Source organism: Carcharhinus amblyrhynchos, chromosome 1 (genome assembly GCF_965287045.1).
Source record: "Carcharhinus amblyrhynchos chromosome 1, sCarAmb.v2.hapA, whole genome shotgun sequence".
Lineage (NCBI taxonomy): Eukaryota > Metazoa > Chordata > Chondrichthyes > Carcharhiniformes > Carcharhinidae > Carcharhinus > Carcharhinus amblyrhynchos.
In genome coordinates, this window is record NC_137324.1 from 181,182,375 (window position 1) to 181,196,811 (window position 14,437).

The window sequence follows — 14,437 nt, forward strand, 5'->3', positions numbered from 1 at the left end:
TTAACAGTCAGGTGCTAGGAAGTACAGAGGATCAGAGGGATCTTGGGATGCATGTCCCAAGAAGGCATATGTGATACTTGCCTTTATTAGCCGAGGCATAAAATGTAAGAGCAGGGAGATTATGATGGAGCTGTATAAAATGCTCGTTAGGCCATTGCCTAACGATCATGTGTCCGTACTGTGTGCGGTTCTGATGTGTTTGCACGAGAGAGGATACAGAGGTGATTCACCAGAATGTTGCTTGGTTGGAGCGTTTCAGTTAATGAAGAGAGGCTGGTTGCTCTTTTTAGAGCAGAGATGGGGGAGCTGATGGAGGGAAACAAAATAATGAGGAACGTGAATAGGATCGATAGGGAGAAACCATCCCTTGTAAACAAAGGAGTGAATAACCGGGGGGATAGATTTAAAGAAAAGGGCAGGAAATTGAGGGGATTTCAGGAAAAATATTTTCACCCAGAGGGTGGTGGGGATCTGGCACACACTGTCTCAGAGTGTGGTTGTGGATGCGTCTTTTTCTGCATGGAGGTCGGTCACCAGTGGAGCGCCCCAAGGATCTGTTCTAGGACCCTTGCTGTTTGTCATTTTCATAAATGATCTAGATGAGGAAGTGGAGGGATGGGTTAGCAAGTTCGCAGACGATACGAAGGTTGGTGGTATTGTGGATGGTCTGGAGGGATGTCAGAAGTTGCAGCAGGACATAAATAGGATGCAAGACTGGGCGGAGAAGTGGCAGATGGACTTCAACGCAGATAAATGTGTAGTGGTCCATTTTGGCAGGACCAATGGGATGAAGGAGTATAATATCAAGGGTAGAAGTCTTAGCTGTGTTGAAGGGCAGAGGGATCTTGGGGTCCGGGTCCATAGGACTCTTAAATCGGCCTCGCAGGTGGAGGATGTGGTCAAGAAGGCGTATGGTGTACTGGCCTTCATTAATCGAGGGATTGAGTTTAGGAGTCGGGAGGTAATGCTGCAACTCTATAGGACCCTTGTCAGACCCCACTTGGAGTACTGTGCGCAGTTCTGGTTGCCTCACTATAGAAAGGACGTGGAAGCTATTGAAAGGGTGCAGAGGAGATTTACAAGGATGTTGCCTGGATTGGGAGGCATGCCTTATGAAGATAGGTTGAGGGAGCTGGGACTCTTCTCCCTGGAGAGACGAAGGTTGAGAGGCGACCTGATAGAGGTTTATAAGATGTTGAGAGGAATAGATAGGGTGGATTCTCGGAGGCTATTTCCCAGGGCTGAAATGGTCGCTACGAGAGGACATAGATTTAAGGTGCAGGGAAGCAAGTACAGAGGAGACGTTAGGGGTAAGTTTTTCACTCAGAGGGTGGTGAGTGAATGGAATCAGCTGCCATCAGTGGTGGTGGAGGCGAACTCGCTGGGGTCTTTTAATAGACTTCTGGATGAGTATATGGGATCTAATGGGATTGGGGGTTATAGATAGGTCTATGGCTTAGTAGGTATACAAGTGATCAGCGCAACTAGTGGGCCAAAGGGCCTGTTTGTGCTGTAGTGTTCTATGTATGTTCTAGGACATAACTTAAAACCTTCCTCCTGGACCAAACATTTGATCAACTGACATAACGGGCGCAATTTTCTAGCAGCATGGAATTTCAAATCCCTTCCATTGACATCAGACCCTCCCCTACCCACACAAATCCCGCGACGTTGGGTTTGAAATTGGATTGGCAAAACAGTTTGCAATGTTCCTGGGCCCTCCCAACGGATGTAATCTGGTTCACTCCCTGTGCATGTGCAAAGCTGGTCATCATATATTTAAATGTATTTACCTATGTAAAATTGGCTTAACGCCAAATCTTCTGGGAATGTTAACTGTTTCCACCACTTGAGAAGCAGCACCAACAGGAATCACTGCTGGTCTCCACAAACAGTTTAGACATGATGAGCATGTCAGGGGCTCAGAGGCCAGTGTAGCCCCCTGTGGTCGGGGCATAGTTGGGCAGAGCCCTGACATTACTAACTAACACTACCAAGAGGTGGCGCTTCAAGGCGCAGAGCTTAAGAACATAAGAACATAAGAACATAAGAAATAGGAGCAGGAGTAGGCCATCTAGCCCTTCGAGCCTGCCCCACCATTCAATAAGATCATGGCTGATCTGTTGTGGCTCAGTTCCACTTTCCCGCCCTCTCCCCATAACCCTTAATCCCCTCTCTTATCAAGAACCCATCAACCCGCTTCTTAAAAATATTTAGCGAGGCAGCCTCCACCACTTCAACGGGCAGAGAATTCCAGAGATTCACCACCCTTTGAGTGAAGAAGTTCCTCCTCAACTCCGTTCTAAACCGCCTCCCCTTTATCTTGAGGCTGTGCCCCCTAGTCCTACTGTCTTTTTTGAGCGGGAAGTGTCTCTCCACCTCTATCCTATCCATCCCATTCATCATCTTATACGTCTCAATGAGATCTCCCCTCATTCTTCTAAACTCTAACGAGTACAAGCCTAGTTTATTCAGCCTCTCCTCATAGCTCAATCCCCTCAACTCCGGTATCAGCCTAGTAAACCTCCTCTGCACTCCCTCCAGGGCCAAAATATCCTTGCGCAGGTGCGGCGCCCAAAACTGCACACAGTACTCCAGCTGCGGCCTCACCAATGCCCTATACAGCTGCAGCAAGACCTCCCTACTTTTATATTCAATCCCCCTCGCTATGAAGGCCAGCATCCCATTCGCCTTCCTGACCACCTGCTGCACCTGCAAGCTGGGTTTTTGCAACTCATGCACAAGGACCCCGAGGTCCCTCTGCACCGTCGCCTGCTGCAGTTTTTCGCCACGTAAGTAATAGTCCTTCCTACCATTCTTCCTACCAAAGTGGACCACCTCACACTTGCCAACATTAAATTCCATTTGCCATTTCCTGGCCCATTCGCCCAGCCTATCTAGATCCTTCTGCAGACTCTCCACACCCTCCGCACAATTTGCCTTTCCCCCAATCTTGGTGTCATCAGCAAATTTCGACACCCTGCACTCGGTTCCCTCCTCCAGATCATCTATATAAATGGTAAATAGCTGAGGCCCCAGCACCGACCCCTGGGGCACCCCACTAGTCACCAACCGCCAATCCGAATAGCACCCATTGACCCCCACTCTCTGCCTCCTATTTGACAACCAATCCTCTATCCACGCTAACACCCTACCCCCAACTCCCTGTCCCCTGACCTTCTGCAATAACCTCTTGTGAGGTACCTTGTCAAACGCCTTCTGAAAATCCAGAAAGACCACATCCACCGGCTCTCCTCTATCCACTGCCCTAGACACATCCTCATAGAACTCCAGTAAATTTGTCAGACACGACTTCCCTTTAATGAAACCGTGTTGCGTCCGCCCTATCAAGCAATTCCCTTCAAGATGCCTCGCAATTTCCTCCTTAATGACGGATTCTAACATTTTACCTACCACAGACGTTAAACTAACCGGCCTATAATTCCCCGCCTTTTGCCTGGCACCCTTCTTAAACAACGGCGTAACATTAGCCGTTTTCCAATCCTCCGGCACTTCCCCGGAATCCAGCGACGTCTGGAAAATAACCACCAAGGCATCCACTATCACCTCCGCCATTTCTTTCAGAACCCTCGGATGCATTCCATCCGGTCCTGGGGACTTGTCCACAATCAGCCCCTCCAGTCTGTCGAGCACCACCTCTCTAGTAACAGTAATGTCATTAAGACCCTCCATTCCTACCACCTTTCCATCGCTAACACCCGGCAAATTATTCACGTCCTCCTCCGTGAAGACAGAAACAAAAAAGTTATTCAAGACCTTAGCCATATCCCCATCCCCTACCACTAGCTCCCCTTTCTCATCCTCTAAAGGACCAACGTTCACCCTAGCCAGCCTCTTCCTTTTTATATATTTATAAAAACTCTTGCTATCCTTTTTTATATTAAGTGCTAGCCCAGCCTCATAGCTTCTCCTACCCTCCTTTATCAACTTCTTTGTCAATCTTTGTTGACATTTAAACCTTTCCCAATCCTCTTCTCGCCCACTACTCTTAGCTACTCTAAATTCCTCCGCTTTTAATTTAACACTTTCCTTCACCTCCTTCGTTATCCACGGCTTATTACCTCTCTTCCTACGGTCCTTTTTAACCATCGGAATAAATTTCTGCTGAGCACCAAGAAAGATCTCCTTAAAGATCCTCCACTGCTCCTCAGCAGACCTACCTTCCAACTCACTCCCCCAGTCCACATTCGCCAATTCTTCTCTCATCCTACCATACTCCCCTCTATTCAAACAAAGGACGCGTGTCCGGGAACCCACTTTCTCCTCCTCCATCTGCAACAGAAACTCCACCATACAATGATCACTCTCTCCAAGAGGATCCTTCACCGCAAGATCCCTAATTCTACCCACCTCATTACATAGCACCAGATCCAAGATAGCTCACTCCCTCGTCGGCTCCAACACACACTGTTCAAGGAAATTATCCCGGCAGCATTCCAAGAACTCCTCCTCGAGCCCACCTCGTCCAACATGGGTCGACCAATCAATATGCAGATTGAGGGGTGAGTCCGAAAAGGCAATCCTTTGGGAGGGCCTTGATGCCAGTGTGAAGGACAGGGGGAGGAATTCCTATTGGCATTCCACGGTTGGTGGTTGGGGGAACATATTGTCAATAATAGGGGAGGGCCCGATGTCGGTGGATGGGGGATTTATTTCAATTCAGAAAGCCTGTGAAGTCAGGCTCGTTATTATCTTTAGGCTCCACCCCTTACAATTTTGGTCCAAACATGACACCCCCCCGCCCCAAAAAAAGCCATGTATGGGAAGACTCATTAGAAACCTCTTTCTCTAGACACCAGTTTTCTGACTGCATCTGATGCTGCCTTTTTTGGAAAATTCCACATATGTCTTCTCATTGGCTCCATGCTATTCTTTACAATGCTCTTGGGAAACACCTTGGGGCATTTCATTATATCAAAGGTGCTATACCAATATTAATTATTACCGGACAACATGAGGGCTCAATGGATTTTCTTAAAAGTACAGGTGCGTGAAGCAGAAGTGTCCATGGTTTTATTATATTGCTAGTTATGAATTTGACTTGAAGTACTAAACAGATTTCACACGTGCATACCTACAGAATAATCTGTCCTTTGGCAAAAAGACTTCATTTCAGTATTATCGATAAGCCATAACTTTGAGTTGAATAACACGATCCCAAACAATGTAATAAACCATTAAGACAAAGATTTAACTTTGTCTCTGGTTTTATGAATCTTTTTATAAAAGATTCAAACATATTCTTCAAAACAAGCAATCAGAAGAGATGATAGGGATTTACCTGAATCAGTTGAGGCAGCAGACTGCGTGTCTTTATGTGACGCATGATTCCCAGTATTGACATTGTCATCATCACCACAATTAGCAACTATGGAAAAATAGTCACATCAGCCACAAGTTTTACACTGCAATTACCTTGGGAATACTCCATAATATATGGATCCACGCACACACACTCTACCACATGGCCCCACACAACCAAAACTGACATTTTGTGCACTAATCGCCCTTCTGGGCTGTGCAGCTAATCTGGAATTCAACATCCAATTGGCAGGATACACAGGAGCAAGTTGTACCCAGGTTGGACCATTAATCCACCTACCCTGAATCTACTGGATGATTTTGTATATGGCTGCCATCTCCGCATGATTACTTCATTATCAACGCTGCCTGAAAAAGCAAATCTTACAACATTTGTCTCCAGCCAGCCAACCATCAAATGTGAAAGACAGCTTCACTGAACTCTGACTTTGTGATTCAAACTCACATGAACCAATATTCGATTTTTCTGTGGTCTTTCTTCATTCCTTCCTTTTCTGCGTGAATGCAGAGTGGGAAATTGCAAACACTTCTTTGCAGAAGTTTAGAATGTGTACAAATCAAATAACCTTCTGAGTTAATCCTAGCTCAGTTTGCTGTGGAATTATTAGTAAAATAGGATCACACAAAAACTGAAGGGTTGGGAAATATGAGACCACTGATCTTTAAAAAAAACTGGTGGCGAGTGGAAAATAGTGCTGTCTGAACTGACCCCTCCTCTAGTCACAACAGAAATGCAACTATTTCACCTGCTTACCTTGTTCCATTTGTGAATTTTCTGATATCCGAAAACAGTGGAACTTGCTGAAATTGCGCACACATACACGCACACAATTTGGAGGCAGAATCATGTTCTGCAACCTTCCAAAATTGCATTCTGGTGTTAGGCTACTGTAGCAATCAGCATGAACCTGTCAGAGAAGGAAGGTGACAATACTCTATTTTTATATATCACAAAATTATAGCCTGAGTTTACAAAGATAAATAAAAGCAAAATATTGTGGATTTTGTTTTTAAAAAGATAATTGTTCCACATACTATAAATCTGCGCATATTACTGAACCCTGTCATTGTTCTAATGATGGAGCAACAGACAGAAGAAATAAAACTGCTTTTGTCCTCTGAGAAGGATCAATCATGACATCGTATGCATGGAATGGTCAGCTGTAAATTAATTCACTGATTAAATCAAGAGGAAATTCAAACAATTTTATTTTGATCCTGTAAAAATTAATCTAAATTAATATTTGAGGTCATTAGAATTAATTGGTTATAAGTTAGACTCAGAATAAGGTCTACACTCAAAAACAGCTTCTTCCATGCTGCCAGACTTTTGAATGGACCTACCTCACATTAAGTTGATCTTTACACCCTAGCTATGACTGTATCACTATATTCTGTACTCTCTCCTTTCCTTCTTTATGAACAGTATGCTTTGTCTGTACAGCACGCAAGAAACGATACTTTTCACTAATATACTAATACATGTGACAATAATAAACCAAATCAAATTCAGTAATTACTGTTTGGGAGCACTCAATTATTCAAATTTCATAATTTTTTCATGTTAGGATCAGGAAAATTCCTCAATTTTAAAAAGGTTAGAAGGATTCATTCATTACTTATAGGTTAGATTAAGGAGCTCTCATTAACTGACTGGCAGTATTAATTTATTACTGACACATCAGAGTGAGGAGGATTCACTCATTATTTACATATTATAAGCAGGTCATTTATCTTTAACAGGAGTCACTGGATGATAGGAACATGGCTGTGTGAGGAATCTAGTCTGCTGTCTCTCCCCACTCTAAGAGACACAAAACCAATTTATGCATTATTTTGCGACACATTAACAAGCAACTGTTGATCAAACTGTTTACTTACTGTTGTCCCACACCATTCACATCTAATGCCTGATAACACTTCTGATGAGCCACATGACTTCTTACACACATCACAGCGGGCACTGGAGGAGAGATTTCCTTCCCTCCAGTGATGGTGATACGACTCCTGGCAAATGAACAAGTAAAGCACTTTAATCTTACACTTTGAAAGATGTAATTATGTTTCGGATGCCTGATAATCTCAAATCTAAATCGCACACAAATATAATGCAGTAAGGCTCCTAATCAAATAAATATTATAATTAAGGTACAAGTTTTAATCACAATATCCCATTACAATATTAAGTTAAAAGTGTATTTTCCCAGGAATGATTCAATAGTTAATTAAATTTTGTGCCTTAATTACAAAGACAAGACATTTGTACCTATAAAGCCCCACAGTAAAAATGGGACACCTAGGTAAACCATTCACAACACAAGTGCCAGGCAATGACCATCTCCAAATCATTGAATCATGACTGTAAAAGAGGCCCTTTGATCCATTGAGTCTGTACCAACACCTGAGGAACATCCAACCTCCCACCTAATCCCATTTACCAGCACTTGGCTCATAGCTTGAATGTTATGACATATGTGAGGTTATTCACTTTGGAAACAAAAACAAGGCATAGATTACTACCTGAATGGCTGAAAATTGGGAGAGGGGTGTGTGCAGTGGGACCTGGGTGTCCTTGTGCACCAGTCACTGAAAGCAAGTATGCAGGTGCAGCAGGCGATAAAGACGACAAATGGCATGTTAGCCTTCACTGCAAGAAGTTTTCAGTACAGGAGCAGGGATTTTTTGTTGCAATTATACAGGGCTTTGGTGAGACCACACCTAGAGTGCTGTGTGCAGTTTTGGTCTCCTTTTCTGAGGAAGGATGTGATTCTTCTCGAAGGAGTGCAGCGAAGGTTTAGCAGGCTGATTCCGGGGATGGCAGGACTGACGTAGGAGGAGAGATTGATGATAGGATTGTTTTCACTGGAGTTCAGACGAATGAGGGGGAAATCTCACAGACATTCCAACAAGACTAGACAGTGTAGATGCAGGGAGGATGTCCCCAGTGGTAGGGGAGTCCAGAATCAAGGGTCACCGTCTGAGGATTGAGGGTGGACCATTTAGGACGGAGGTAAGGAGACATTTCTTCATCCAGAGTGGTGACCCTGTGGAATTCATTACCACAGGAAGAAGGTGATACCAAAGCATTGAATGTATTCAAGAGACAGCTAGCTATCGCACTTGGGGCAAATGGGAATCAAAGGTTGGATGATCAGCCATGATCATGATGAATGGCAGAGCAAGTTCACAGGGCTAAGTGGCCTCCTCCTGCTGCTACCTTCTATGTTTCTACGTGCCAAGTGCTTATCCAGGTACGAGTCTCCCTTGGGAACATGAGCCCCCTCCCAGAGCAGCTAGGGAATTGCAGAAGCATCTGGAGGGTGCAGCCTAGCGACCAGTAAGTGTACAAAATACAGCAAGATGCCGATTCGGGCCTAGTCTCTCTCGGGACACAAGCCCCCCAAGAGCTGCCAGGGAATTGCAGGAGAAGCGTCTGGTGGGTGGAACCTAGCGAACCCATTTACAGCAGCTCCAGGAGAACCTTGAGGATTACTTTGTGCTGACATCAGACTTTCAAAAAACAGAGCGACTTCTGATTGGTTCTTTATAAATCAGGTAACCCGTGTCTTTAACCCATTCATTCCCAGGTTCCTAGGAGTAGAATCTGAGCTGCATTTATAAAGTGTTTTTTTTTCCCCCACACTTACTCGAGGGTAGCAAACTGGACATAATATTTATACAAACTTATACTAATCAGGAGATACACTAATTTTAGGGGCCTAATTGAAAGAACAGCAGCAATTTCTTTTTTTAAGTGCCTAGTTTTTAATCTAACAAATAATAGAGGGAGAGAGATGTCAATTGGCAGGGTTGTGTGCTCCTCCTGCGCGATATGGGGTATCATGGACCATTCAAGTGTCCCTGAAGACTACATCTGTGGGAAATGCATCCAGCTGCAGGTGCTCACTGAGCACATGGATCGGTTAGAGTAGCAGCTGGAGGCACTGAAGAGAATACATTTAGCTGGAATTGTTATTAATAATAGCTAGAGACATGACAACACCTAAGGTGCAGGAAGATAGATGGATGACCACCAGATAGGGTAGGCAGTCAGTGCAGGTGTCTCCCATGGCTGTCCCCGCTATCTAATGAGTATGCTGTTCTGGATGCTGATGAGGGGGAAGATCCATCAGGAGACAGCAACAGCAGTGGCCAGAACGAAAGCATTATGGCTAGCCCTGCTGCACAGAAGGGGCTATGAAGATTAGCAAAGCAATAGTCAGGGACACAGGTAAGCGCTTCTGTGGCTGTGAAAGAGACTCAAGGATGATAGTTTGCCTCCCTGGTGCCAGGGTTCTGGATATCTCTGTGCAGATACAAAGCATCCCAAAACGGGAGGGAAATCAGACAAATGTCATTGCCCACATTGGCATGAATGACATAGGTACAAAGAGTAGTGAGGTCCTTCAATGGCAATTTAGGTAGAAGATTACAAAGCAGGACTTCTAGGCTAGTAATCTCAGGATTAGTCCCCAGGCCACATGCTAGTGAGGCTAGGAACAGGGAGATAGCACAGCTGAACATGTGGCTAAAGAACTGATGCAGGAGAAAGAGCTTCAGATTTGTGGACCACTGGAATATCTTCCAGGGAAGGTGGAGCCTGTACAAGGAGGACAGGTTACACCTGAACTGGAGGAGCACCAATATTTTGGCTCAGAGGTTTGCTAGTATGGTTCGAATGGGTTTAAACTAATGTGGTAGGAGGGTAGGAATCAGAAAAGTAGGTCAGCAAGTGCAGACACTGGAACTGAGCATGGGACCAAGGCCAGCTAGCTATGTGGAAGTACAGACAGGAGAAGGTTGAACTCAGTGGGCCCGGAGGTCTGGAATGCATCTGCTTCAATGCAAGTAATAACATGCATGACAAATGAACTTAGAGCCTTGATTCATGCGCGGAACTCGGATGTGGTTGTAGCAACGGAAACTTGGTTTAAAAAGGGACAGGACTGGCAGCTAAATATTCCGGGATATAGGTATTTTAGGCAAGACACAGGGGAAGGCAGAAGAGGTGGGGGAACTGGAATAGTGGTAAGGGAACAGATTACAGCTGTACAGAGAGAGGACGCTTTGGAAGAATCATAACGAGATACTGTGGGAAGAGCTCAGACTCAGGAAGGGGGCAGCCACTGTGACTGGGGTGTACTACAGGCCTCCCAAGAGCCCACGGGAAGTTGAAGAACAGGTATGTGAGTAGATTCTGGACAGATCTAGAAATAACAGGGTTTTTGTAGTGGGAGACTTTAATTTTCCTCATACTGACTGGAAATCCCTTCGGACTGGGGTTGCGGACGTTAAGAAATTTGTTAAGAGTGTCCAGGAAGGTTTTTTAGAATGCACCTGTTCCCCTCTCCCATTGATACTTACTCGATCATAATGCCCATCTTGATGACATCGCCGACAGTCACTGCAGGCAAAAGGGCCACAGTCAACATGGATGTGTAGTTCACACACTGTCAAATCAGAAAGGCACCATTATCACACGAGGTTATGCCAGCTCGCAAATGTGTTATAATTGTGATCTTTAGTAGTACATACAAAAACATTTCCTTCCACAGATCTAAACAGATAATATTTTTCAGCCAATTAAGATGCAACTCCTTTCTTGCCCTTTGTAGCTAATACATTCCCCTTCATTTTAAACAGAGTTTACTATTTGTAGTATTAGCATGGGTTATGAATTTGTGTGATGTCTTATCCACAGGCTTTCAGGGAAAGAAAACAAATTGTTTTTGCAGACAAGCAGCACTAATTGACTTACAGGGATGATGCTTAAACCCTTCTAATTGATAGGCACACATTCATTCAAGCAAGTTTATGACAGCCAACAAAAGTTTTCAATGGTTACCAAGTTTGACTGCATGTCAGCCAGCAATTATAAAAAGCAAAGTGCAGATCTGCTAAGTGTATCAAATCAATATTTTATTTCCAAATTGCCCCAGTGGCTAATGGTAAACTGTAAAATGATATAGCTGGTTGTTCATGCATCTCCAAACAATTCATGAGAAATAATACATGTGGTCCATGGTGCAACAAGTTATATAGTGAGCATAATTCACTGCATAAATGGGATCGGCTGGAATTCTCCAGCCATTCATGCCCACCGCTGCTGCAAGCCAGGACAGAGAATTTGGCACTCAGGCATGAATGGCTGGAGAATCCCACCTATATATTCCAGGATAGTATTTCTACAATGACAAAAACTTGCACAAACAGGCTATGTTGTCTAGCGCTGTGGAGGAATTGGTCTAAATCTGGTATCGCATCATGGAGTGCAGTTAAATGAGAATCATGTCAAACATAATTTGTTTTTACTGTTTTACTGATGTATTATGTTTTAAAATTAAGAAAAAGATACGTCACTATGATATCCTCAGTCACAGTGGTAAATAGGGGTTTACTTAGGCAGCCTCAACGCAAGACATAGAACATAGAACACTACAGCACAAACAGACCCTTAGGCCCACAAGTTGCACTGATCATATCCCTACCTACTAGGCCTATCTATAACCATCAATCCCATTAAATCCCATGTACTCATCCAGAAGTCTCTTAAAAGACCCCAACGAGTTCACCTCCACCACCACCGATGGCAGCTGATTCTACTCACCCACCACCCCGAGTGAAAAACTTACCCTGACGTCTCCTCTGTACCTACTCCCCAGAACCTTAAACCTGTGTCCTCTCGTAATGACCATTTCAGCCCTGGGAAATAGCCTCTGAGAATCCATCCGATCTATGCCTCTCAACATCTTACAAACCTCTGTCAGGCCACCTCTCATCCTTCGTCTCTCCAGGGAGAAAAGACCTAGCTCCCTCTACCTATCCTCATAAGGCATGCCACCCAATCCAGGCAACATCATTGTAAATCTCCTCTGCACCCTCTCAATAGCATCCACCTCTTTCTTGGAATGAGGCGACCAGAACTGCATACAGTACTCCAAGTGGGGTCTGACTAAGGTCTTATAAAGCTGCAGCATTATCTCCCGACTCCTAAACTCAATCCCAAAAATTGATGAAGGCCAGTACACCATATGCCTTCTTGACCACATCCTCCACCTGCGAGACCGATTTAAGAGTTCTATGGACCCGGACCCCAAGGTCCTTCTGATCCTCTACACTGCTAAGAGTCTTACCCTTGATATTATACTCCTTCATCCCATTGGACCTCCCAAAATGGACCACTACACATTTATCCGGGTTGAAGTCCATCTGCCACTTCTCCGCCCAGTCTTGCATCCTATCTGTGTCACACTGCAACTTCTGACATCCCTCCAGACTATCCACAACACCACCAATCTTCGTGTCATCAGCAAACTTACCAACCCATCCCTTCCTCATCCATGCAAAGATGTAGAAATGACCGTTCAACAGCATGGGTGAAGAATCTGGAACTCCACAAGGAAATCTATTCACATCCCACCCCGATCTTCCCCACCCCACCTCATCCTTGCTGTCAACCTTCACGCTACTGCAGCCTGCTCCAACCTACCTTGCCCCATTCTGTTCTTCCCCACTCTTGCTCCATCAAACCTTCTGTTCCAACCCACACTGTCCCACTCCCCCTACTTTTGTGTGAAGAAATGTTTCCTAATTTCATGCTCGAATGGCCTAAATCTAATCTTCGTGAATGCACCTGGATATTCACAGGCATAAACCATCAGTAAACTCAGCCTTTAGAAAAATCACAGCAATCAGTTCCCACAAGTCTTCCAGTCTGAATTTAGACTAAAAGTTTGAGTTGTCAAAATGAATTCAATTTCTAATGCAGTATGAGCAAATGCTGCTGTTGAAAATGTTTGTTAAATTGGAATAAATAAAAAATAGTTGTTAGCGATTGGACAGTAGCACCGATGCTTTAACAAGGTAATTCTCAGTTTGAGTGTTATTCTGGCAGGCTGCAACTTGCTAAATTGCATAAATTATACTCAACACCTCAAGACTGAAGTGTACTGGTTTTGCAAACATGTGGGCGGTGGAAGGTAGCAAAAGGAAAACAAAATGCTTCAGTCTGGTTGGTAATTTAAAAAGAAAATAACCTTGCTATGTAAATATCAAGTATCACAATGCAAGTCTTTCAACACGAATTTCACAATGAACGTTCACCTCAAGTGTGAAAAACACATTTACTAAAAATAAGTCTCTCAATTTTTTTGGCAACCTGTTAAAAGGGAAGTGTAGGCATGGATGGCGTCTTTGCACTCAATTAGCCGCAGTCTGACTAACAGCACAAGAACTTCAACACCAACATGCATTTTACCTTTGACTAATACTTTAGTGTGGTTTAGAATACACCCAACCCCACAGTCAGCCAGTGTCCCACCCTTCTGTCTCAAATTTGTGCGCTCTGGTGCAAAGAGTCATAGAAGTTTACAAAATGGAATCAGACTTTTTCGCCCCAACTTGTCCGAACTGCCCCTTTTTTTAACCCCTAAACTAGTCCCAATTGTCTGCATTTGGCCCATATCCCTCTATACCCATCTTAACCATGTAACTATCTAAACACTTTTTGAAAGACAAAATTGTACTCTCCTCTACTACCTGACAGCTTGTTCCAGCCACTCACCACACAGAAAAAATTGTCTTTCGGGACACTTCTGTATCACTCACCTCTTACCTATGCCCTGTAGTTTCAGACTCCCCTGCCTTTGGGAAAAGATATTGGCTGTCCAGCTGATAAGAACATAAGAAATAGGAGCAGGAGTAGGCCATCTGGCCCTTCGAGCCTGCCCCACCATTCAATAAGATCATGGCTGATCTGTCGTGGCTCAGTTCCACATTCCCGCCCTCTCTCCATAACCCTTAATCCCCTTCTCTTATCAAAAACCCATCAACCCGCGTCTTAAAAATATTTAGCGAGGCAGCCTCCACCACTTCAACGGGCAGAGAATTCCAGAGATTCACCACCCTTTGAGTGAAGAAGTTCCTCCTCAACTCCGTTCTAAACCATCCGCCCTTTATCTTGAGGCTGTGCCCCCTAGTCCTACTATCCTTTCTGAGCGGAAAGAGTCTCTCCACCTCTATCCTATCCATCCCATTCATCATCTTATACGTCTCAATGAGATCTCCCCTCATTCTTCTAAACTCTAACGAGTAC

General features: G+C 44.3%; 1 protein-coding gene across 1 annotated transcript in view; it reads right to left on the minus strand.

The window, feature by feature from the left end:
• Window positions 1-14,437, minus strand: part of dgkq (diacylglycerol kinase theta) — a 197,253-nt gene that overhangs the window by 115,290 nt on the left and 67,526 nt on the right. Inside the window, exons 4-7 of the mRNA XM_080196422.1 lie at window positions 10,708-10,793; window positions 7,225-7,350; window positions 6,098-6,251; window positions 5,303-5,389 (exon numbers count right to left, since the gene is read on the minus strand). Coding sequence (XP_080052548.1) covers window positions 5,303-5,389; window positions 6,098-6,251; window positions 7,225-7,350; window positions 10,708-10,793 — 453 coding nt within the window. The remainder of the gene's footprint in view (window positions 1-5,302; window positions 5,390-6,097; window positions 6,252-7,224; window positions 7,351-10,707; window positions 10,794-14,437) is intronic.